The following is a 26,481-nucleotide window of genomic DNA, read 5'->3' as shown; positions in this document are numbered from 1 at the left end:
TGAGGATTCAGAACATATCCACCGTCCTCTTGCACTGAGGATTTGCTTGCCTTTAGTATCCACTGATCTTTTATGGGCTGTCTTGGCTGCAACTAGATGTTTATAAATTGACTGTCTTAAGATTCAGATTGTCGTGGGGTTATTTTAGCATTTTGAATAGGCACATTTATTTTAGCTCTGGGCCTGAGGCCTGTGCACTTTCACCTAGTTGCATTTAATTTTATTCCCCTTATTGTTTTAGCAAAAGCTTCCTTTAGTGGTGCTGTTTTATTATTTTCACTTTCACTCAGAATTTATTTGTTCTTTTGCATGACATTTCATTTTGTGGCTGAACAAGGCAATACATGATTATTTAGCGAGTATTGCCGGCCCAAAGAGTAACAGTGTCTACCCTACACAGATTTTTTTTTTTTTACCACGTCCGGGCAGTTCTCAGAACAGCAACACATTCTTATTATAAATTAACAGACTGCCACAAACCAGCTTAGAGAGAACAATTCCAGCCAGCCATTCCATGCTGTACCATGTCGTCTCATCACTGCTAGACTTGGCTATGTCATTCTTAACACCTAGAAGGATTGCAGGCAGACCAACAGACAACCCCCCGCACATTATCCAGGAATGAGGGTGGGTCTTCCTTCAGGAGACCATGTACGGGCAGATTAGAACTAACGCTGCCATTGCTCTCATGTAGAGTTTTAGTAGTGCAGGTACGGTTTTTATATTCACTAGTGTAACATAATGTTGGGGCTTTTTATCTGTTTCTGATTGTTCATCACAACGATAATAGCGTTGTGTTTTTTTTGTCTTAATAGTGGCAATTCATGCCTCATTACATAGAATGCATTTGCTTCAATAAGATATACTGAAGCCAAGTCTTGCTTCTCTTTGTCTTCTGCAAGTATGAGACTTATGCAACTGAGAGAAAGGGATAGGATCTGTTCCACCACAACTTGTCTGAGAAGTCACAGAGTGTCATGTGTTAAGCTGCCACAAATCACCTTTACCTCTGGATTTTGCTGAGGTGCTACCCCAAAGAGTTAGGCTGACAACTGCCAGACTGTGCAGGATAAGACTCAGTTTCCCACACGCGGTGGTGGTACCGCTTGAATCTAGCCGTCTTGCCCCATGATGAAAGTCCTACAACAAGATGTTCTGTAATGCTATAGTAAAAATGTGAATTGCCCATAAATGTATGCAGAGGGTTATTGTAAGAAAACTTTGCCAAGGGAATCCATTCGCTTTAGTCATACATGTTAAATTTCACAAGTATTATGTAAACACGACCCATAAGGTCTTTCATGGCTCTTTAGCAAGCACACATATTGACCAACGTATCCAAGAAACAAACAAGTTATGACCCACGCTTCTCCCTCTATGATTCTAGTGATAATGCAGATCAGCCAGGTAGCAATGCAGAGACAGTTGAGCATATTCATTTGTTTTTGTGAGTTCTGGCAACCTTTCGCAACAAGTGTGCACACAAGAGAAATCCATACTGTTTTTAAAGGCTTTATTTTAAGCCAATTCCCGTGCATAATAAATTAAACTAAATAATTTCAGAAATCAGTAAAATCGCCTAAATATTTATGAGAAGTTGCAACATATTTTATAGAGTGCATTTTTTAGAATCCTTAAATACCTAAGCCTACAACAGCAAAAGTACTGCCATATGGAGTGTCCGTATTTCAATAAATCACCACAAATTAATACCTGCACTACATTTATATTCACCCAGTTTGCATACCTGTCTACAACAAGGCTAAGTTATGGTTCTGTTGGAAATTGTGTTTTTAAACAAAACACCTCATATGGCTCTTCTGGGAACCTTGCTGCTCTTCTAAGTGGAAAGTGGAAGTGCTGATCTCACTCCCAAGGGGATTATATACCATTCCAAAGATTTAGAGAAAATTAAAGCTTGTGATTGTGATGTAAGGTGAGAGAAATAACATGAGTATTCCCTAGCACACTGGTGTGAAAATGTAAAGCTCTTCTGCTTTCTTCTAAGCACCATCTATTCAAATCAATATACAAACTAGATGTATACTATCAGAACACTGTAAATGTAATGCACATTGTTGTACAATTTATGAAAATGAATCCATCAGCTTTTGCAAGTCAGTTACAACTTTTATGGTATAAGCAAAAGCAAAATATGAGAGGGGGTGCGCCTAAAATATATTTGGATAAAGAACATATGATGGATGGAATGATGAACAATGCAAACTTTCACCCCCCAGTCGCAAAGATCTGTGTTTAATCCATTGTTTTTTGGCCACCCCAGTTTGGACCCAGCCATATGCAAATAAGTCTTGACCTTGTTCCCTATGGAAACAGTCCATCCTGAACTGCCAAGCCAGGTCCTCCCTGGACCAAAAATAAGCATCCTGGGATCGGTTTTAGGGTATCACCCTTCATCAGCCAGGCTAGCTTGAATTCAATGGTGCGGTGAGCACGGGACCCACTTCTGGGCATGCACTTGCCATTTAAGGCGACAAAAGCAAAAATAACAGATAATGGCCAAAATGCTGAACAATGCAAACATTCAACCGAGTCACAAAAATCTAGGTTTAATGCACAGTTCTTTTTTTTTTTTTTTTTTTTTTTTTTTGCTCACCACGCCACCCCAGTTTAGACCCAGCCATATGCTGATCAGTGTTGAACCTGTTCCCTCTGGGGACAGTCCAGTCCGAACAGCCAAGCCAGGTCCTCCCCCTGGACTGGAATCCAGCCTCTTGGGACCAGTTTCAGGGTATCGCACTTCATCAGCCAGGCTAGCTTGAATCCAGTGGTTCGGTGAGGACAGGACCCGTGTCTGGCCATAGCCTTCCCACTTAGTTTGGGCTGGACTGTTTGCAGAGGGGCGTGGTCTGGCCACAAGCTCTAATGGCCGCTTGATTTAGGAGCTCCGTGCGCCAGCATGCCTAAGACGGAAGCAGCTGCACCCTAACAACAGTGGGGGCTGTTGATCATGCCCTGGAGCCTACCCAGACCAGGAGCTGCAGCCTGGCCACCTAAGAAGAGGCCCCCATCATCGGTCTCCGACCTGGACTGCTGCTGCTGCCAAGGGTGCAGGATCTAGCCGACAGAGTGGAGCAGCGGCCTCAAGGTTCATGAGAAGTGTGGCCTCTTGACCTGGAGCTCCGCGAGCCGGCGGGCCCACATCGGAGACAGCGACCTTCTAAGTGCAACTCCAAGCAGTGGCGCTCCTCACTCAGCCTCAAGACAGAGACAAGTCACAATCTCCTCTGAAACCCACACCCACTTCAAGCTGAGATCGCTGTGGATGTGTGCATCCCATCAGCCTCTGTGCCTTGGGGTGGGGCCACGAGAACTGTACTCTTCTCCTGATGAAAAGCTGAGTACCCAGTTCCATGCTTATATGCAATATAGTCATGCTATGCTGCACAATACTTAGGGTCGCGCCGCTCCAGGTGGCTGCACCACACCTTATTGACTGCTGTACCACTCTGTCAATGACCTGTTATGTCCCTGCAGCTCCCTGCCACTCCCATCCTCATCACCAGGCATGCCCATTACCATTTTGCAAGATGTTGTTGCACTTTAACACGCTATCTGCCAAACAAATGCTTTAAATGTTCAATTGTTTATATTGTTTGTGGGGCTAGCCACTCAGTGAGATTTGACTCATCCCGACTCACTCGGACGTTAAGCTAAGCTAAGCTGCTCGGCCTCTATATCCTTTTCGTCTCTCTCGTTCCGTCCATGGCTTCCCCCACCATCACTACTATCCTTTAAAGTAAAACTTAACAAGTACCCTTTTGTTGCACAGAGGCATCCAAATGATGCCAAACCTTCCTGGACAAGTGCAAAACTGGCGATACCCTGAGGGTCTCTATGTTTAACCCCTCATTCCTGCTGGGCACTCTCTTTCTTGTTCCCTCCTCCCCCGCGCTACCGTCCATTACTCTATCCTCTCTGTGTGCCCTAGAATTCTGGACCTAAGCCCTTGAGGCTTTGCTCCAGCTCCTGTATTGCCCCCCCCCCCTTTTCTTCTTACATCTCTCCCCTTCGCCTCTCCCATTCCATTTTACTTTATTTTATTCCTGCCTTTCTCTGCGAGTACTCCACAGCCTTCCTTCTTACCCCTGGTTTGTGTCTGAAGCAGTCCCTCTCCACCCCAAGCACCTGAACTACCCCTCCCTTCCACATTTCTCTCCCCATCTCCCAACTTAGTGCTCTCCTCTTTTATCCCTACTGCTCCCTTTCTTCCCACCGCACCCCAATACCAAGCAATGACTAGCCTAGTCTCCCACACCCAGCACCTGCTCCATGTTCTCTCTTGCAACGTCAGTGTGCTGCCACAGTACGTGAAATGCAAAAATATGCTTGTCTATCTCCAATTGAAACGAGCAGATGCGGCCCTGTTGCAGGAGACTAATCTTGACGACCTTGAGTCCAGCAAACTGCACCTGGACTGTGTAGGGAGGGCTATCTATAGCAGCTGTCTGGAATCCTCGACGTTGCGGGGGGTTAAGGGGGGGCGGATGACCAGGAAGTGTTGGGTGTCGATCCTGCTCCGTAAGACATTACCCGTCACCATTACCAAAACATTGTCCTACCGCAAAGGGATGTAAGTTTTCGCAAAACTGAAGATCAGGGCAAGCTTGCTCTGTGTAGGATCTGTCGACGCACACATGGGATCTAAACGCTCATTTCTTCTTCATCTCAGCCGCCTCCTCGTTGAGATTGGGGCCTCCTGATACCTAATAGGGGGCAACTAGAATCTTGCCAGAGATGCAGTGCTTGACTGGACATGCCCCATAGATGCGAGTAACAATCCGAACAGGGCCTTACTGAGAGACTTGACCTCAGACCACGGACTGGTGGACCACTGGAGGCTTAGCCACCCTGCCAGACAGAGAATATACTTTTCGCTCATCGGCACATGGCTGGACTATTTCCTTGTATCGCAAAATGTAGTGGCCCACGTACAAGACACCTGGATCCTGGGAACTACGATTTACGACCACACTCCGATCCTAATGTCTGTAACCATGGGTCTTACCCCCCCCGGGCCGCAAACCTGACGCCTATCCATACACCGCTACCGCACTCCCCAGGGTGATTCTAAACGACAGGTGCATGCTTCCACCTATCTGCAAGACAACAAGGGCTCAATTTCATCTCAGAAGGTACTGTGGGTGGCAGGGAAAGCAACCAGACGGGGCAAATGATGCGAGACGCAGGACTGGCTAATAAACAGAAGATAGCTTTCCAAAATGAACTAGAGGACAACATTGTGTCTTTTACCCGCTTATTCACAGCCTACCCCTCGCTGCCTGTGCACCACCACTTGAAACGGGCTTGTGTAGCTCTTATAGAACTGTACACATCTCAGGCTGAATATGCACTACAACGGTTGAAGGGCGGCCACTGCAGGCAGCGGAAAAAGCCCAGTTGGCTCCTAGCGGCCCAGCTAGGCCAACTGGAAGCAGCACAAGCCATCCCTGCTATTCATGCCTCTAAGAAAACACAGGCAGGGTCTGGAAGTTTCTAGGACCAACTCCCATGCACCACCACAGGCAGTGCTTCAGTTGCAAGTGCCGCCACACCTGTTGGAACTGGAGGCCAAATTCCTCTCATAGGCACTCAAGTGTCTTGAGGTCTCCATCGGCTAGAACCTGATCCAGGCTGCTGATACCAGCTGTGTTCTAATGTGTCCAGTTGAGGGTCTTCCCACCAACACAAAGTGTATATGTTGAGAAGATGGTGTATAGCCTGTAGCATTGGTTTGACAGGGCGAGGCTGGGAGGGGTTATCCATCTATAAGGGTCCGAGGCTGCCCTGGCTGGAAAGTAACAGTTATCAGTGGTGACCCATTGCGGGAGGTCCAGTGTCTCAGGGAGAATGTATGGCAGTTGGGAGAGATGGGGAGCCAGGGCGTAGTATTCCACCGACAGGAGCGGAGTCCTCCACCTAAGCGGTGTGTCATAAGCTTGCCAGATGTCAAAGGGGGTAGGAGGAGCCCCACACAAAGGTTCGGATCTCTGCATCTATAATTCGGAGGGTCGATGGGGGCAGAAGGAGGGGGAGCATGCCTATCACATATATAAATCGCAGTAGCATGACCATCCATACTGCTTGTACTCTGCCCAACACAGAAAGTTCCAGGTGTGACCACTTCTCAAAGTCCAGTTTCATGTGGGCTATAATTGGGTCTAAGTTGTCTGCTGCCATGCTGTCTAGTCCTCTGTTGATGAGGATCCCCAAATATTTAAGACGGGAGGGTGACCACCGGAAGGGATAGCCGTGGATTGCTGCACTTGTGGTAATGGTGGATAGGGGCAGTGCCTCACTCTTGTCCAATTCACCTGTTAACCATGTCTCTTCCAGGCTTAGGGATGACTGCTATCATTGCTCTCTTTGAGATAGAGCCCAGGGTTCCCTCTTGACTAGCCTTCCGGAAGGCCTCATATGGGGAGAGAGAGAGAGAGGGAAGGGAGTCAATTACCTTGTTTCCGGTCCATTTGTAAAATTCCGCTGGGAAGCATTCTACCCCAGAGTACTTATTGTGTGAGTGTTTGGATGTGGTCTGCGCTATCTTGGCCTTGCTAATCTCCTCGTCCAACAGGGCCGCTTCAAAGGCGTAATGTTGGGCCTCTACGAAGTCCTTATGGGCCATCTTTTCTCACAACCCCTCCTCGGCAATCTCCACACAAAGTGGCAATCCTGTCTCCAGACAGGAATTGATATCTTGGAGGTCCTGGACAGGGGCCCGCGGGAAGCCTGCCTGAAGTTCTATCTATTCAAAACAGAAACGGAAATAATGTGTCACATAATTTGCCATGATTCTGGCCCCAAATATACCTTTCAGTGAAATTTTCATGCCGTGTATCAAACCTTGTTCTGAAAATAACTTGTGATTAAAACTGCAGTACATGTCTTGATTATAGCAGAATAGTTTAGGGCCAGTGCAGCACCTAGGGACCTCATAGTTACCAATGAACTTAAAATATTTGTAGAAGGCATGGCTTTTGAGAATGGAGTGGGCATTTATAGCATTGCACTGCATACGTGATTGGCTGATTCTGATCATAGAAAGGGCAAAAGGATTGACAAAATCTATGACCATTAAGATACAGACTAAAAAGACCCAATTAAAAATCACAATACATATCACCACTTACAAAAAGAGATAGGAACTCGCAAAAAACATAACGAATTTATGGAGTTCCTAATGCAGAAACAAACTACCAAACTACAAAAAGTTATAAACAGATTCTTCTAAGGAACTGTCTACCCATACATTACAGTAGACCACTGCAACCATAGCACCAAGAATAAGTGGGGGAAATTGAGTAACTTTACATAGGTCAGTTGATCCTCAGACTCTAAGGGGTGGAGTTGCAGGGATGAGCACCACCCAAGATATTGCAGTAGGGTCTGTTTCCACCAACAGCCTAACATGGAGTTTAAGATCTCCCATTTTTTCTCCACCCCTACCACCAGAGGGCCTAATCCATATGGGCACCCACAAGCACCATGGTGGAAAACCTTTCAAAATAGAGCTACTTTTTTAAGAGCGTAGCTGGGGATAGTGCAGGGGGAGAAAGAGAAAAGAACAACAGGTACATGGTAGGAAAATCTTCTGAGGATGCCCCACAGGCAGCATGGCAAAAGACCAAGCCTCAGGGACAAGCACAACACCAATTTAGTGCTTAGTCTATCAGACAGAATTCTGTCTGACATTCAGATCTGAGTTCTTAACAGAGGTCTAGATTTTGTGCCCACTCCCAAATTGGCTAAACTCAAACTACACTGAGATGGCAAAGTTTTCGGAGGAGTATATTAAATGCTTCTTTTAATAATTACATTAACATGAATGACATGACTAACATGAATACAAAACTCCTTAACAGATCGAACTACACACTTCCAGCTTCTGCCATACCAATGGAAATTTAGACCTTCAAGCAAGCAGTCATATATAATATAATATAAGAGATATAGATGAGTCCAAAGTCAGCTATTACCATAACTTGCCCCAGAGATGTGAAGCTAGTCCGCGAAGGAATATTTGCTAATGAAAACGTAATAGTTAAGCCTACAGACAAAGGTGGGTGCTATAGTCCTGCAGAGCAAAAGTGACTACAGAAAAGAATGGTTGCGACTACTGGATGATGAAAAGAACTACCACATTCTTATTTGTGATCCTATGAGATTTATAGTCATTGAAGTAGGAAATATAGTTGAGGAAACGGAAATGGGACATTAGAACATAGAACATATTGGGAGATATCCTTTCAACCTCGAATCAGAGCTACTCGTAGGGCTTGACCTAGAAGCCCTATGTACTAGTGTACCCCAAAATGTTACACTACCGGTAACTCAAGAAATACTGTACCTGACTGAATAGAGCCAAATGACTCCCAGGCACTTTGTTTCAGTGTGTGTGCCTCGGCTGAGAATTGTGTTGAGTTTGTGGGAATTCTATATCTACAAACGCACTGGACTTCAAAGTGCAGCTCTTTTTTGCCAAGCTTAGCTGGCCTTTGTGTGCACCATTTCGAACAGAAACCTATTTTTACCATAAATAGCCCAGTCCATAAAAGCCTCAGAATATGAAAAAGTTACTTTGATGACATCTTCATTATCTGGCAAGAAGTCATGAATTAGCAATATCCTTCATTGCATGGATAAACGCATGTATTGATTTTCTGAACTTCATCATTGCCATTAGGAATGAGAAACTGGTTTTCCCCGATGATGAGATGTTCCCAGAAAATGGGAGACAAGGAAGAGATGCATACCACAAACCAACTAATAGGAACAAGCTACTGAGGTTTGTCAGCTTCCCCAACCACATCTACTTTGAGAACATCTACCATATTGTCAGTTTCTCAGATTATGTCCGAGCTGTAGAATCACAGTGGATTTTAATAACCAAGAGGACACTTTAAGCATGAGCTTGAAGCACCAACACAATCCAAACCGTATCATTATAAAAACAAGGAAGAGGGCTCAAAGCAACAATAGAGGGCAGTCCTTGCAACTAAAAAAAAAACAGCAAATAAGTAGCTGATCTGTCTGACTACCTACAACTTTGTCTTAAATTAGGTTAAAAAAATTATCAGTAAGAGATGTTGTATCCTCAATACTGTTAAACTTCATTGGGAAAAAGCAAAGTCTTCCCATAAAAGAGATCAAACCATCAGGGACCTCTTGGTACACTCTAGACCAAAAGAGTCAGCCCCAGAACATATCACTAAGGTGCTATGGGGAATGGCAACGATTCTAGGTATCACCCATGTGGTGTCTGCAGTGTTTGCTCCCTAACCAGGCATATCAAAAAAGCTAAACTTGAATCTGAACCATGATTTGGTTTGATAGGAGCACAGCAATTGCCACTCATCCCTTGTAATATACATGATACTGGCAGTGCAGTTTTTGATACATAGGGAGGATGTTCTGCAAAATAAAGACACTGTTCAGAAAACACCGAAGCAATATATGGTACAAAAGGAAAAGTGCATGTTTGAGCAATCATTACATTAAGAGAGGACACACAGAGAAATACATAGGCTCACTGGTCATAGAACAAATTAAGAACTGTTGGTAACTTACCAAAATACCCAGCATACGTCTCAATAGGGAACTGATTTTCAAACGTATGACCTCCCAAGTAGGCTTTAATAATGACACTCCATTGACAGAATTCTGTAGTGGTTAGAATCAATTTAGATAGAGTTAGCATGGCTAAATGAATATTTTATGGTAGGGCAAAGTAAGAAGGCACAGAATTCACCTTTGAAATGTGCAGTAGAGAACAATAATTCCTCCCACATGTTGGAATATGCCAAGATATTATCCTCATTATAACCTTTTTGCCTTAGACACAAACCCCTCGCTGCCACACAAATTATGCTGCGATCCCACATATAGATACCTGAATATTATGGTGGGTTTGATAATATAGTAGCAAAATCCCATACATGGGGAAAAATACCTATGAAAGCACAACTGCTTTTTGAAGAGACTGACAGCACTCCCCCTTATACTCTCTAGTTAGTAGGTGACTGTCAGAGACCAGAAAGAATTAATAGATTGAGAGCCATGATATTTGAAAGAAAGCCCTAGCCACATCATAACCTTGTCAGCCGAATCATTGAGAAAGCAGTAAAATAGCTCCAGGCCCCACCTAACCACACTACACCCACCCTCTTTGGCGAGATATCATTTCAGGAAGAAAGATTAATCAGAGCTGAGGTCAAGGAAACCTTTTGCCAAAAAATCGGAACAATTTCTTACCTACAGTTAAACTCCATGGGCCAATTTATCAAGCAGATTATGAGCTGTAGAATTTGGCATGTCTTTTATTCTGGACCATTATTTAAGGGGTAGGATTTCATACCCTTTATGCATTTCCACTTCGTAGGCATAACAATGTTGATTGATTAAAAGAGCATGATATAACCGTGTCATGGCCCACAAACACAAAAAACAATGGTTGAGCATAGGTCACATGATATTCTTGCTTGGCGCGACTCATTCACATAATAGACCCTATGCCGTGAGGCATGCGCCAAAATGATTTTGCATGATGGTGGCCTCAAATAGAATGCACCTTCAGACTCTCACTAGTGCCTGGTGAGGAATAGGAAGTTTTTCTTTGACAAAGTAAGTTCACTTCTGACCCTGTATAGGGATGAGCATCACTAGATATCTTTCTTTGGCACATAGGGTATGGCTACAAGGACGGCTGTTTCTTATCCTCTATGGGGTAATAAAATGCCCTACTAGAGGTGAGTGACCTGCGAATTACGTTATGCAGCCATATATGTGATTGTGTTTAGTTGTACTGTCTTGTATGACATTTCTCTTCACAGCACAGAGTGTGGTTTGCTGTGAAATCACTAAGTGTGGGGTAAAAACACCTTTTAACTTGCATGGTGTATACTTAAGGTTACTTACGGATTCTGCTCTAAAGCAAAAATGTTCTAAATCTATTTCTTCAACCGTGCACCCATATAGAACAACATGGTTTACTTCATTAGGAATGTATGAATGAACAACAGTTGAGTTCATAATAATAGATGAATTACTAGGGATCTTATTGCCCCAGGTGAAGGCCATATGACAATCTGGGCGAATAAAAACCACCATAATTTGGAGACCTGACTTTGTGACACAGGGACTAATAATAATATTCCCTTGTCAACCTGTATGTCTACATTTTAAATCTTACTAATGAAGCCCACTAATATTGGAATCAAAAGAGATATTCCATCATGTACATTTAAAGAAAAATTCATAAAGGATCCCTCAGACCCAGATTATCAAGTGCTCTCTTACATAGTTTGAACCCATCCAGATACACCAACATTCTGGATGAAGGACTCTGAGGAAGCATGTCACATATATACTGTGTGTGAAAGCCCTATTAAAACCTCCTTGTGGTTGTCAGCAGTGTTTCTAGAACAAGGTGGGGATCCTTACAGATCCAATCTGTTTCTGTTTCACGAATAGGCCTTATCGCTGTTGATATGAATTGATTCTCTGTTTGGAAGATGATATAGTGTTCTTTAACTCTTCTGCCTTACCCATTATACAGAGTCTTTTTGAATATGTTCTAATGAACTAATAGCACTTCTGTTACGCTGTTCAGAAGTGCTGCTGCCCATGTCTCATTCTCCAGAAGAGCTCTTATCTCCTGAGGTATGATTCTTCTTTTTTGTGGTCGAGCCTGCCACTTTCTTCTTTTCATATTGAACAGTCGAATCTGACCCAGTCTCCTTCACACTGTACTTCGTATCCTGAGACTGCCCCTTCTCAGCTTTCTTCTCTTTTCTGTGAAACTCAGTTCGGTTGCTCCTTTTATTTGCAGAGTATTTCTGTGTGCATCTATTCTTCCTAGAGTCCTGTGAGGGATGGCTAGCAGTCTTCTGATACCGCTCATGCTCTATTTGATCATATTCAAACTGTAACCAGCCCAACTTGACTCCTGCTTTGATTAAGATTTTGTCATTGTTTTCCGTTTAGGCTTCTGTTTCTTACTACCATCAGAAGGCCTTTTTTTGTTTGTGCATTCCCTTTCTCTCAGCCTTGGGCTTGAAAATGAGTACCTAAGGTCTCTTGACCTGTTGCGATATATATTTCAAGATAGTTTTAGGTAATTCCTCTTCAGTATTCCAGTAGCATTTCCTTGCAAGGCTCTGACATATCAATAGGAAGGCTGCTTCATTACAAATGTTAATAAGAACATTTCAATGATACGTCATCTGTCGTGGCAGCCCCATGTTCATTTTGCATTGGTTTTTAAAGGATCTGGCAAAACCGCTGTAAAGGACATATCTTGCGTAATGGTATATATGGTAGCAGATTTAGTTTCTCAGGTACCACCTTCTTCAATGTGTGGTATCATTCTGAAGGGAAGCCACATAATCAGTACTCTGTGTTTATCCTGGGGTACTGTATGAGGATAGACTGACTCTACTGATTAGTTTTAGGCGCAGTCCAAAATGAGAATTGATCTCGCTTAGTAGACAATTTGCCCTATACAGCTGTTATAGCATGAGGAATTATTGTCTGTGTCGGACCTCCATGTGCAACTACTTGAGCCACGTTGGACTCCACCTTTAATACATACTGTTTTAGTAGTCTAAATATAGTTGGTAATTCTCCAAGATTCCTCTTCATAGATTTGCTTTTAATTGTTTTGCACCTGGGTGCAGTGGGTATCCTGCTACCAGTGACCTTGTAGGTGCCTATAAGGCTTAATGGGCCCTTTCTCGCTGGCTCCACTACATGGAGTAATTTCCCATTGAACCACAAGTCACATTCTTGATCATGTATGTGAATTTCCTGTCCTTCATATGGTGACTGAGCGTCTTTTGCCTCCGTCACCATGCGTATGTGGCAAAGTGCCGTTAGCAGCCTCAGCTTGCCCGTGAGTAAAATATTTTAAAAGGTTAAGCTGTAATCACTGTAGATGTGCTCTCTATCATTACGCACCTGATATGAGTATTACTCGTGCAGTTTACTACTTTCTGGCACACACAGAATAAATGGTGGTGCAAACTGCTTGCACAACAGATATGTGTTTAATTTTTACAAGTGGAGCGCAATTTCTCAATGACCTTTTCTCTATGATACTTATATGACAGAAGGCAGTGCGTAATTTGTGTTGCTAGTTCTACGGTGGTGGACACCAGCACTTCTGTTTGGTCACTAGGGCTTTCCATTCACCTGACTTTGGCCCAGAGCAATAGAGAAAGGCAGAAAAGAGAAGGTATGAGGAACACAAAAGGAAAACTGACTAACGGAGAAAATAGGGCTGAAAAAGAATCTACGAAAATGAAATACAGTCCCAGCATTCGGCAACAGCAAGCTTCTCAGAAAAACAGTCAGTTCCTACAATTATTTATTTTACAAATTAAACCATGCAGACAAGTCAGCCGCTGACTTTTTGTAGAGGTAGTCATTAGCGCACCGCATGAGTGCTCCATCAGTTTGTTCAGCGGGATCTGCACTATTTCCACCTTGCAAGATGAAGAAAGTAAATTAGTATCTCTCCGTGGTTGGTGGCAGACATTGCTGTAGATTTTGAATGAAGAGACTCCAGTTTTATGGTATGCCTGGTGATCTACTCCAAAGGCCTGGTCAGCCAAAGACTGATAATTGTGTCTCACTTTCTCAAGCCAGGATGCCTGAGGTAACCGATGCATGATTAGGGATAGTTTAAGAGCAGGAGATGTTGTGCCACTTTCTAACATTACAAGAGCCCAAGGCACAATGAGCAGGCACAGGCAATAGATTGATGTTGGGCATTTTTGCAGTGTGACACCTTGTGTGTGGGTCAGAGATTCTCATCCCTGTCATTTAAATCTTGCTCCAAGTTAACCCCAGGGCAGTGTTTGTGAATATACTCTAGTAGCACATGACTTATGTAGCCTTTTTTAAAAAAAATAGATGTCACTTTGCCTACAAAGGGTTCCATTTCAGTTCTTACATGTGTAGAGGACTTTACCAGAATTTGCCAGGCTGATGACTGGTGGCTTGCTCTACTCCCTGCTGTGCAAGAGTTTGGGGGGCACATGGGCTGGAGATTGGAGAAATCTCCATGCAGTGTGTCTTCCTTGTCTTTTGCTTTATCCAAGGAACCAGGGTAGATAGTACATTTGTGATGTGGTCTGCTTCATATACCCAAATTATCAGATTAAGAAGAGGCAGGGAAACCAGTTTGTGGCCAAAGTAGGACTTCGTCAGTGGGACCTTCATATTCTGCATTCATTTTGTTTGGGGTTGAGTGTTGCTCTTTATTCCCTTATCAAGTATCAGTAGTCAGTTGTGGTCTAATGGTGAGGAGTACCTGCAGTAATCCATTGTGTTTGTCTTGCTTTTTGAGAGGAAATGACAAGCCCACAAGGTCACATCATGGCATAAGTTGGTCAGGGCAATTTGCATTCTCTACAGAAGTGCTCGATTTTATATTCATAGTGGTCCCATTAAAAGGAGAGAGGGCGAATCACACTCTCATTTCAAAGTGCCTGCAAGAGAAAATGCCAAGCAAACTCACCACACATGCTGCCTTTTGCTTGTCTGAGTGTCTCGTGTTTTTAACATTTTGGAGCGATGGGTTTTGGGAAGGTAGGTCCGATGTGGTGTCAAGCCCAATTACTGCAGTGGTAACTAAATCCACTTACTGCCCAGACCAGACACGTGCAGTGTTCCCTGGCCAATAGACTGTTTGTCCCTTTCAGTTTAGGAAAGTCCAGGATGATTCCAGAAAAGGAAAATAATTTGATAAGCTCCACCCACAAAGGACTTGAGTCAAATAAGAAAGTAAAGGCAATATTAGAGAAGAGGATGAGGAAAGGTATAAAACGCTACTTGTGTGTCTTGCTTTTCGGATCCTAGGAGATATTCTGGTTTGTTGCATTGTGTCACTTAAATTAAAGAGGGATGCGGGAACTCTACAACCTCTTGTCTTACCATAAAAATCAGCCATCTCTAATCCTTTTTCTTTAAGCTTCATCTTTTGTGTACCATCTACCTAGTATAAATTGGGTATAAAATTTGGACCAATCTGTTTGAAATACAGACTGAGCCATCAGCACTAAGTGTGCTTGGGGGCCGGTTCTGGCATTATCTGTGTAATTACAACCTCAAATATATTTACATTATCTTGCTTATTTATCCAATTAAAGACATGTATCATGTACATAGAACGTGTTTTAAAATTTCTGTCCCACTTCAGATTCAAAAGAGATCGACCGGAGACGAGCAAGAGTCCGCAACAGTGAAGGAGGGGACGTACCCCAGAAATATTTTGTCGTTACAAACAACCAGCTCCTACGTGTAAAATATCTGCTTATTTATTCACAGAAGCAACACAGACGAAAGTGAGTATTATTTAGTAACCACCCTTCTAATGTAAAAATCCCATGTGTTCCCTAGTTTGAAATAACCTGCACAGATGGATAATCTGCCTGCCTTCCCATATGTCATGAATGAGAAGTTAGTGCCCTGAACAATGTGTCAGCTGTACATACCTTCATATTTGGTATCCGAGAGTGATATATTCTGTTATCATACTGAGGAGAATTGCTCCTTACCCACACTAGCAGAGTTCATGGTTTCATTTTCCGGTGTTGCTGCTTGTGGCACCAAGGAGATCTGATCCTTTATCTCAGCAGTGAAGATGTTGGTTCAGTGTGTCATGAGGAAATGTACTAGTATTATGGATAAGGATGGTCTCGGTAATAAGATGTCAGTTGATGCTTAGCTCCTTGCTACTAGCCTAGCACCTGCTTCTGCTGTGGTTGATTACTTTCGGTTACAGTATTGACCTAGGGGCTACTTTAGCTTAACAATAGACAATTATTTAGTGTCCAATTGATGGGAGACATTTTGTTTTGTAACTCAGAAGGAACTGTTCCTCATTGCAATATCAAGATATTTTTCAGAATCTGAATATGGTATTAAGTTTTTTATCACACCAAAGTGGGCAAAGAAATGGTGATGTGCTTTATCACATCGCTGTAATAATATTTGCTTCTGACTACATTGTTTTCAGAGCCATAAAACTTCAAAGTGAGGAGCGGCGCTTCTCTAGGTATAAAATAGTTTTGTATCCATTTGTAAAATACTTTTTGTTAGGTATTTTCTTTTCCTTTTTTAAGTTTTTTGCTCTGTGGACTAAAAGGACCACAAAGCAAATTTCTCCTTTTTAAGACCTGCATGGAGATGTAAAGTACCAGTAGGCTTTTTTCCCAGTCCCTAAGTTATCTTTTATTCAGATTTTCATTATTTTTGTGTTTTTGCTTACCCACGGGGGATTCCCACAGGGCTTGGATTTTTTTATGCACTCACTGCCTTCACTGTTTTTTGGAATTGCAAAGTTGATACTGCATCAGCTGTCAAGTGTCCTGGTGTGATATTTGCTACCCATGTATGTGGGGTACAGGTATGTGGAGCAAACCTAGTTGGGTACCAGTGGACCACCCTACATCAGAGGAGAGTCCTGGAATACATTTGAGGAACGTTTTCAATTAGTCTGACAGAATGAAGGTTCCTTCTGTGTGGGCCATTCTAGGAATATGGCGGGTGCCTGACACCCACCCTAGCTTTTAGGCAAAACTGACGACGGAATTCGGTGTGTTTTTAGGGTAGGTGAACAGCCGTACAAAAGTAAGTGGTACCTATGTTCATTTTGACTCGATTCTCATGCTATTTGTGGTGAGGGTGCAACAGATGAGTCTTTTGTTTTCATGCTTTTGAGCTGTGAACATGTTGAAGTTCTAAATCACATGTGAGGAAAACAAAATGACAGTCCTCTGACAGTGTTTCAGGGGGGATCTCAACCAATATGATACATTTATAGTCACTAGAAAATTTCACTTAGTGATAGGAGTTATGTTTGAATTTGTCTAGTTTTCTAAATCAGATATTTACAGTGATGTGAAAAAGAAAGTATACCCTCTTCATATTCCTGTTTTTTTTTTTAATAGATGCTTGACAATAATCTAGTACTCACCAAATTCTAACCATAGATAAATAAATGTAACCGCATGAGAGACATAACAAACATACAATTCCCTTATTCATCATTTATGAAACAAGAAAATTGGACTACAAAAATTAATGTAACTCAAAAGAAGCCTTAGTCAGATGGTAAAATCTGCAAAATATGCCCAGTTTAGATTGAGAGTATAAATGATGGCCAGAGACTTTGGGTGCCTCAATTTATCTTCTAAAAATGTGGTAAGTTTAAAATCGGAGCCTTGACTCTCTGTGTGCAAGCATGTACCAACTGAAAAGTAGGGGTCCAGTGTTTGTGGTGTTTGGCAGGTTGTCGCTTTTCTTGATTTTGTAATTTATGATCGGTTGATGATCTAGAACTGTCTGGGGTTTGAGTGTGGCATAACAACCAAGTATGTAACTGTTTTGGAATTAGGTGAGTAGATGGTGTCCCATGACAGCCTGGTGTGGGATAGTTTGATGGGGAGCTTGCAGGACATCCAAACACTGGACCGCAGGTTAGGGTGAGAAGGTGGTGGGATAGATGGGGATGGAACTCCTTTGAGAATGAGGGACAGGTAAGGTGCAGGCAAAACAATTTTGTGTTGAAGTTATGCATGCTGCCTGTGATATTTTGTTGTTGAGTGGGTGTGAAAAACGCAAAAGGATGCCTGGTATTGGTTTCTTTGGAGGTTGGGTGAGCGATGTGATGGATTCCTTTTTTTACCTGGTGAGAATTTAGACAAACGGTACGTACCATTGTAATCATCTCGGCCTAAGTTTTAGAACTGATCACAAAGAGGTGTATATAACAAATGTGTCTCATATTTTAGTTCTAACATTTCCATTCAGAAGTGCATGACTGCTGAGATAGTTAGTTACTTTTTAAGACAGAAGTCTAATGAACGTGAATAATATAAAATGCTACGCAATTATTGCAAAAAAATCAATTGTTTTATACAAATGTGCAGTTTTATAGGGTTTCATTGTCGTACATCAGCAGGCCCAAACAATCTATGCCTGTTTTTCAGCCTTGAGATAATGGATAATATTCAACAAGCAGGCTCCAGGATTACCAAAGGCTGATCTATTGGTTACCTCAAAAAAGTTAGAGGGTGTCTGTTAATGAACATTTATATGCAGCGGCATTACCAGACAATATACTCTGATCATCAAACACTTAAGATACTTGCTTTCCAACCTACCATTTATACCTTGTAGCCCTCTCTTTCTCTCACATTTCCCGAAAGCTTTGTTTCTGTTTTCAGCATCACCCACCTTTGTGGCAAAGTATGCTTCTTTTTTCCAATCTGACTTACCTGGTCTCATCTCGGAGCCCAGCTAACTAATAGCTAACTAAAGAATAGTGGCAAAATAATAGTCAGCAAATTGCTAACGAAGCCCCCCTCGTTAATGCATCCAGTTCAAAATGGTTTAGTTCCATGACAGAATACTTCCCCAAACCATAGCAAGTTATTCTATGTGGTGGACAATGCATTAGCAAAATACCAGGTTTAGTGGCTGCACCCTACATTGAAATGGCCTTTAAGTCCCTGAACTGGTCTTTTCTTTACACAGTGAATGGAGAAATGAATTTTGGGATGTCTGTGTTAAGCTGGGTAAAACTCCTGTATGCGGGCCCACTGGTCTGGGTGCGAATGTGGCATGCATACTTTTTGCAGTAAGGCGTGCAGAGGGGCCCCAGGCAACGGTGCCCACTGTCACTTATCCTGTTTCTATAAGCTATTGAACCATTGGCAAATTAGTTTAAACAGTGCTGATTATGGTGTGTACGTATCCGAAACATGTCATATTTTATCCCTTATCGCTGATGACATCCTTTTGTAGCCGAAGCACAGTTACAGGAGGTAATGCAACACTTTTGGCGTATTGTTAGGCCTGGAGGCAAACTGGAAAAGGTTGTGTCTGTTGCCACTGATAAAACAAACCCAAACTCACAGCGGTAGGTGGACCCCTATTCACTGCAGTTGGTGCACCCTAGTTTGGGGGTCGAGAAAGACAGCGACTTAATAGATGGTAACATACTCGCGTCTCTGAGGGTGAGTAGGAGCTCAGTGCGGTTTTAGCTAATGCTCCCACAGGTGGTAATGGGAAGGATCACATTATCTAAAATGATAATATTGCTTGATGATTCTACTTTTTCTCCAAGGTGCCAGAGAAATTGTTCTGTTTGTTTTTAAAATAATTAGATTTTCTATTATCAGTACTCTGGAAGGGTGGAACGTGCAGGATAAGCTACGCCACCCACAACTAAAGAAAGGCCTAAGGGCCCTTAACTATGAGAAGAAAATACTACAGCAGCACAGTTTTCAGTATGTTGCTACGTGAGCCTCCCCATCTGGAGAACCAGAAGTTGAATAATTATCTGCAGGTATAACCCTTGACACAATGTGACAAGCATTATTTCCTGCAAGTGCTCTGGTACAAATTTTGTCATTTAAGTCCTTAGTACACACAGTACGGGCCATATGGCTCATCGTGGCCTTGAACCGCCCACAGATAGAAGCCTGCAAGTGTTACTAGCTTAGGAATCTGGATGTAGGATAGTATTGCACCTCTGCAACTAGATCATAAAGACCTTAGGTAACCCGCTTGCCAGGCTGAAGATGCGATGGGAAGAAATCATGTGTAGGGAATTAAGTGATGATGACAATGACAGAATAGCAAGGTATGTAGCAAATATTTCTAGGAACAATAGATTTAAATTATACAGTTTAACTTCTCACATAGGGTCTACCTTACACCTTTCAGTTTAAGCAGGATAATTGCGACAAAATTGGGCACCTGCACCAAATGTCATTCGCTTAGTGCCGACCACTATTGCATGACTTCAGTTTGACCCATAATATGCATGTGTTAGTTTGATATAGTCACACAAACATATATTTGATCTGATATAGTGGCCATTGGACTCAAGGTGCACCATACTGAAGATGCTCAGTTGGATGAAAACTGGTTTAGAGTTGCTTATGTTGGATGGACTGTTCCTGTGAGGAGCATGGTCAGTACTGACTGATTTGCATAAGAATGGGTTTTGTCTAAAGTCATGGGTGAAAAACACTAGACTGAAATGGGGCCCGAGTGCCCTCTTGTTTCTTGCATTTGAGGCCCTAAGTGCAACGGGATGTTCAGCCCTGGGTCCCATGCTCACTATGCCTTAGGGATCAAGCTGCACCCTATTGATGGTACCCAACTGAGCAGAAGCCAGCACTAATTTGCATGAGGCAGGCTTGTGAATTGGGTGGCATTGTGGGTGAAATACGATGGACTGGAGTGCTGCCTTAAGGGTCTGCTTGTAACTGAGATTAATTCAGCCATTCCCTTTACCCCGTTATTTGTTACATGGATTAATATGGCTTCAGATTCCCCATAGATACCGCTGCCTGAAGTGTGCTTGTTGGGTGCACTGCTGTATAGAGGGAGGGGAAAGACTAGAGGAGCTTCATAGACCTACGACTAGTGTTAGCCAGGCTGAGAATAGTGATGTGCTGAATATTGTCTAGTGGCATTATTACAATATGATGTGGCTTGGTAGGCAACAGTAGCGTTTGCAATACAGCAAAAACAGCTAATCACCTTAAACTAGAAACATGGGGTAATGCATTCATTTGCTATACAATCTAATGATTGACCGTATTGAAGGAGCCGAACCAGCCCCCAAAATAGGACAGAGAGATAAAAAATAAATGGAGGAGGAAACCAGAATATGGAACCCTGGTGTTGTCAGCGAATATTGGACAGTGAGACAATTATAGGCGGGAATATAAGGTGTCAACTTCCAAGTGACTATGGTCTGGCCCTTCATCTTTGAAACGTGTACAATGTAAGTGATATATAGGTCTTGTGGGCAATTGCTTATATTGCATTATATGTATGAATCCGATATAATATTAGGTTTAAAAAAACTATGTGTTCCTCATCAAAAGGTCTTTGCACAAAATGTGCCCCTCAGAGTGTCTCGTATGCTGGTTTTCACTCTTCCGTCAGTAGACTTCAGGACTCTGAAAAGGACATTTTCTGGCAGGAAAGTAATCTGTTGTTCTTTATAAAAATAAATAAAAATGTAAACCACATTATAAAGGTAATTATAATCCCGTTTTATTTACTTGTGTTATTTGAGCTTGAGCCAGGAAGCATTAATGTGTTTTGCATCATGTGTCTAAAATCTTCATAAAAGATTGAGCTCTCTAGAAGTGCATGTCAGAAAGAGGCAAATATAAGAAAAGTAATTCAATAATACAGATTGCTATAAAGAAATAATCTAAAATGTAATATGTTATGTGTTTTTGACTGCAATACAATTCTGTAACTATCTCAGCTATTCAGTAACATAATCTTTATTAATCACATCTCTGATTGTTGAATTTCTGTTTTGTAATATAAAAGCAATGTTCGTGTGAAGCATAGTTGAGCTTGACATGTTTTTACCTTTGTTAGAACCTGCAGTCCACCGTCCTGGTTCTCCAACCATCGGTTTGCCCTCATGATGAGTATGTATGTTCTGCTGCTGGCTGTCATTGGGATCAGCAACTCCCCAGCATTCCTTTCCTACTGGAACAGACTATTTGATTGGACGAGCTGAGTTTACCTGGACCAGGACACCATAATATGCTCACATCTTGCCTTAATGGTGCAATTTCTCTACAGAGGACACTACAGCAGTCTGTGCCCTGGTTGTAGACCAGGCTAAGCTGTATCAAACCATTTCTCTTTCATTCAAGCAGTTTCCTGACTAATGTGCATGAAAACTGCAGAAATGTCTGACGTTAGCTAGGAGAATACTTTAATTTGCTGCTTTCTTTAAACCACGCCAACCTCATTGGCTTGAGGACAGTTTAAGCACTGTAGCAACAAAGTATGTTAAATAGCAATATTTTTTCTTCTGAATTTCTTATAATTCTTGGGTTCCACCAAATGCTGCACTTTCTGACCTCTGCTCAAAAGCTGATTGTTTGCTATGCACAAACCTTGTTTGCCCGGCTGGTCTGTCCCACAGGCACTTGCTCTTTAAAATCACACCAGCCTGGTGAAATGAAATCCCATACAAGACTTCTAGCTTGGAAAACCCATCCATATACGTATATTTTCACACTTTTGTAATACTGAGCAATAGATACGCAGAAGGCTTTGGGTCTGTCTGGTTGGTGAGTTTATGGTCAGATTTGTGTAGTTTGCTAAAGGTCTTGGCCAATCAGTGAGAGAACTTTTAGTGAGGAATCGAAGAGTAGTCAGACTTTCAAGTGAGTGGTTGAAAAGTCGGGCTTTCTGGTCATTCTGGAAAGCACCATGGTGTTTTGAAATCTTTCCAAATCATTGGAGACCTCTACTAAAAGGTTATTGGCAATATTATTTGACATTTTTGGGGATTGTGGATTTACTATTGGTACTAATCCTTAATATTTATTCAGAAATGTAATGTTCAGTCTTCTGGAGCAAGAGTCATCCCCAGCCATAAAAATCCCCCACAAAAAGCCAGTAGAGCAGTTGTAATGCTTGAATACCCGTGCCTCATTTTCCTTATCTGAAAGTGGCTGTAGGCCGTTATCAGGTGCAAAAACCTGAGTTTAACTTGTGATGTATTCTCTCAGGCCTGCAGACATTCCACAGACGTGCTGCTGTATTCTGATGTTTCTGCTGCTTGTTCCACAGGTTGAGGAGTGGATGAAGATTAGGCGTCATCTTTTTTAGTGTGTTTAAGCTCAGCCTTCAGTTGGAGGCTTCTTGCTGCTTTAGACAATAATCATATAGTAAAGACAGACTAATTTGAACATAACAAAGGTGTTATTGCTTTTTTCTATTATAAGTAAGTGGTCGGCCTATTTATGACTTTGGGTACATTATTCCTTGAGGCAACTCTTTCAACTGAAAAGCATCTACCACACTTGTAGACTTTTTGTCACGGGATAACCGAAAGTCATGCAACAGAAGATCATAGTTTTCACCTGTGAGTGTAGACGAGTAGTGCCTTTTAATATCTTAAACTTAATCACAGTGGAAGTCAGGAGCCAAAGAATGAAGGGCAATGTTGGGTTTAAATGGTCTCATAGTAAACATTGTTTACACCTTTAGCATATATGTGGATGGCCCATATAAGTAGCATGATGGTTATCAAGACGTTATGACACATACGAGTTGACCACTGTCACTTTATCTCGGAAGGAGTGCATGTTCAGTAATTGCTGTAATTTGAAGAACTGCCTGCAAATTACTTCTCTGGGGATTATAAGTGTCTGATCTGAATGATGTTTCACATGTCGATTTTCTGACCATAGGTCCTGGATTAGGTTCAGGATCTAACGGAACTGCTAAAACGTTTTTGGACCACAAGGATGCTTTGAGAAATGGTCAGAGAATATGCTGCTTACTGGCATAATTTACTCACAACCACTCCACCATAAACATTTGAAATACATTATCAGTGATAGCTTGCTGCTCTTCATCTCTTACCTGTGAAAAAGATTTGGTTGTTGTGTACAAATTCGTAGGAGGAATCTCCAAAGGAGTCAACCAAAAAAAGTAAATAAAATGGAGCATAATTCAAAAAGATGCCTATAGACATCCACAGATTAGTGCTAAACCGAAAGAAAGGTGACCGCCTGGCCACGACTACATAGAAAAGAGGTAATCAGACTAAAAAGTTCCATAGAATTCAAACTTGGTCTAGCCTGAAAAGATAGGATAGTGGTAGAAGTGGTACAATGCTGCTAATGTGCTTAATGGGACCAAGAGATCATTATTTCATCTTAAGTCATCTTCTGTTACTATCACCAACACCTTTGTGCACATACCAGGTTTACAGATGGGATGCCCTACTGTTTTTCTGATCAAATATTTAAAAGTGGATGATGACTTCTTTCTATGTCATGGGCTGTATATCATAGTTGTGATATCGGGAGAAGGTTTGCTGGTCTTAATATATCTGAGGGGTTCGAAGAGGATTTCATAAAGGATTTCTCCCTGTTTGCTGCTGTACATATCCTGTGGTGATCCAGAGTGGGAAAAGATACCGGCTAGCAGTGAAATTCACAAAAAAATGGATTCTGATTCTACGGTATTGATTAGATTTAATTTGAAAAATTGCTCTGTCATCGCGCTGTCCTTTTAACCTAAATTAACGGTTGTAATTGACACCTAGTCAAAAATATTGTTTAATTAACATCTCTAGTGAATCCAAGTGAGTAGTGTAAGCTCTCAAAGCAGATGCTGGACGATCAACAGCTGTAGTGCCACAACACAAGAGCATCCACCTAGATGACTGTAACAGTTTTGTGACTTATGAATAAATTGTCTGAAATTGATCAGTGTGAATGGTGGGTATATTTTAGAGCGAATTAATTATTCAGTATGCAATGGATGTATCTGTGTTTTACTTTTGTTTTGAATTATCGTCTATGTCAGGAATTAACTTTTAGTTTTTTAAAGCTTGTAGCATGAGGTTTAGACTAGGCACACTGTGTCACTGATGTGTCTAGACCCTGAAAACGTGCCATGATGTCTGGATTGAACTATGGGTTTGGGGTTTCTTTTTTAGTATAAATTGAGATAGAATTACACAGTCGCCAGACCAAGCTACTACACAATGCGGGATATGCAGTTCAGGTTGTGGATGTTGGTAAGGGCTACGGCTATAGTATGTTGCCTCCACTATTAGCTGTTCTAATGCAGTTGCTATTCCAGAAGTAGTTGTCTGAGCGTAAACGTTTTGCATACCATTATAACTGGATAATGGCACCTGCTCTTGACAGGGTAATATTAGTAGTAATAATTATAGTTATTTTTATATTTAACCCAGTTAACCTTGGCTTTACCCTTGCAGATAACTCTTTCTCCTCTTGATGTGGAAAAAGCTTTGTGTGATGTGGTATTGACTTTCTTTTTAAATGGCGTTCAAAGAGTCCTTTAAATGCTTGTGTGTGTGTGTGTGTACTTAACAGGTGGTAGACCTGTGAAAGCCTGCAGGTGTTTCAGTTCACAATGCAGATATCTAAATAGTGCCTTACTATTCATGCTCAGTGCCAGGTCTCCGCAGACCTTAAAATGCAAATCAATTGACATATTTGTGTAAATTTAAATTGTTTAAAAAATACAAATCGTTCTTCGTGACCTTGAAATCTGCCTGATATGTATTTGCTTCTTGTCTGCAATGATGTTATTTATGTGGTTGTGTCCAAGCAATGTACTCAAAATAAGATGCAGTAGGGGGTTCAGGACATGGACAAAGGGCGTGATTATTGCGGTATCCTGACCTGCCCTTGCATACAGGGTGGATTGCACTGCTTCATGAAGACTTCCTCCTGAAAAAGAAGAGATTGGTAACTGATGCAAAGCATTGATTTGAAATCCCGGGGACCATATGTTGCGCAGATGTGCCCCAGGTGACCGTGTGGGCTTTTTTAGAAGCAAAAATACAGGGATTCATCTTACCTTAAACTTTATGGTTTGTTTCTTGAAGCAGCCCCCCTGTATCACACACCTGTCAGTCAGCAAACGTCTTCACCTCACCACACTCATAGTTTAATTAAAGCAGTAGTACAAAAGTAATCCCTTATTTCCTTTTTGCTCCTATGTTTGGCTCCTCCATCTGTTTTTTTTTTTTGCAACATTAGATTTGCCTTTGCATGACTATTTTTGAGGAAGAAAGGTTGTGCTGTATCATCCTTGAACATCTGTATTTAATGGTTCCTTTTTCTGAGGTTCTTGTAGTGTGTAAGAAGTGTTCTAGGTTGATGTATATAGTTTTCCTAAATGAAAAAAGCCAGATGCTTTTTTGCTCCTCTGATCGTACAATGAGAATGCTTACTTTGAAGATTTTGAAGAACCTGGTGCCTTTTTTGTGTCAAAAATGCAACTTTGTTCTATGAAGCTAGTGGTTACATTCATATTTTGATGGTGCCTTTCTGTCACTAGTGATGATTGTGGAATTAATTTTGGAATTCACTTTGGTTTTAATGCTGCTTTAAGTGCAATACATTTATTCCATAGTTATTGATTGCGTTACCTTTATTGTGCCAATATGTCATATCTATTGTTCCTATTTGTTATGTAATGTTTCATACAAAAGTGATAAACACTAAATTGGATATATTAACCTTTTATTTGCATTACTGCAGTACTTCACATACACCTTCTTCTAAGGGATACCCAAGGCTTCAGAGTTTCATGTTATATTAAACCATTCAGAATGTATTAGCAAATAAAGGTAGGGATGGTCAGGAGAACAAGGTGATATGTGCATGCTTAGCAACAGTAGAGAATAAGGGCAGACTTTAGTTTCAGTACCAAACAATATAAATATATGCACAGCAAGTGGCTGGCTTTGTTTGCGAGTCCTTCTGCCAGAACTAATGGAGCACTTGGAAGAATGAAGAGGCAGTGAGAAGAACTCCGGATTCCTGTCCAAGAGCCATAATTATGGTCTCTTTCTGTGAAGAAAACTTTGAATTCGTTTTGTCCCCAATTCCAGCTGTCTTTGTGTGC

The 26,481-nt window shown here is 41.8% G+C and overlaps 1 protein-coding gene across 2 annotated transcripts in view; it reads left to right on the top strand.

The window, feature by feature from the left end:
• The window catches only part of PARP16 (poly(ADP-ribose) polymerase family member 16), a 76,357-nt gene extending 50,368 nt beyond the window's left edge, over positions 1–25,989 (top strand). Inside the window, exons 6-7 of one of the 2 annotated variants that reach the window (XM_069222835.1) lie at positions 15,221–15,365; positions 21,442–25,989. In XM_069222835.1, coding sequence (XP_069078936.1) covers positions 15,221–15,365; positions 21,442–21,586 — 290 coding nt within the window. In that variant the 3' untranslated portion in view covers positions 21,587–25,989. The remainder of the gene's footprint in view (positions 1–15,220; positions 15,366–21,441) is intronic. The other variant, XM_069222836.1, reaches the window with a different exon arrangement.
• Positions 25,990–26,481: the final 492 nt, after the last annotated feature.

The sequence above is a fragment of the Pleurodeles waltl genome, chromosome 3_1 (genome assembly GCF_031143425.1).
Source record: "Pleurodeles waltl isolate 20211129_DDA chromosome 3_1, aPleWal1.hap1.20221129, whole genome shotgun sequence".
Taxonomy (NCBI): Eukaryota; Metazoa; Chordata; class Amphibia; order Caudata; family Salamandridae; genus Pleurodeles; species Pleurodeles waltl.
Note: the sequence above shows the minus strand (reverse complement) of the source record. Positions and strands in the feature narration are given on the sequence as shown.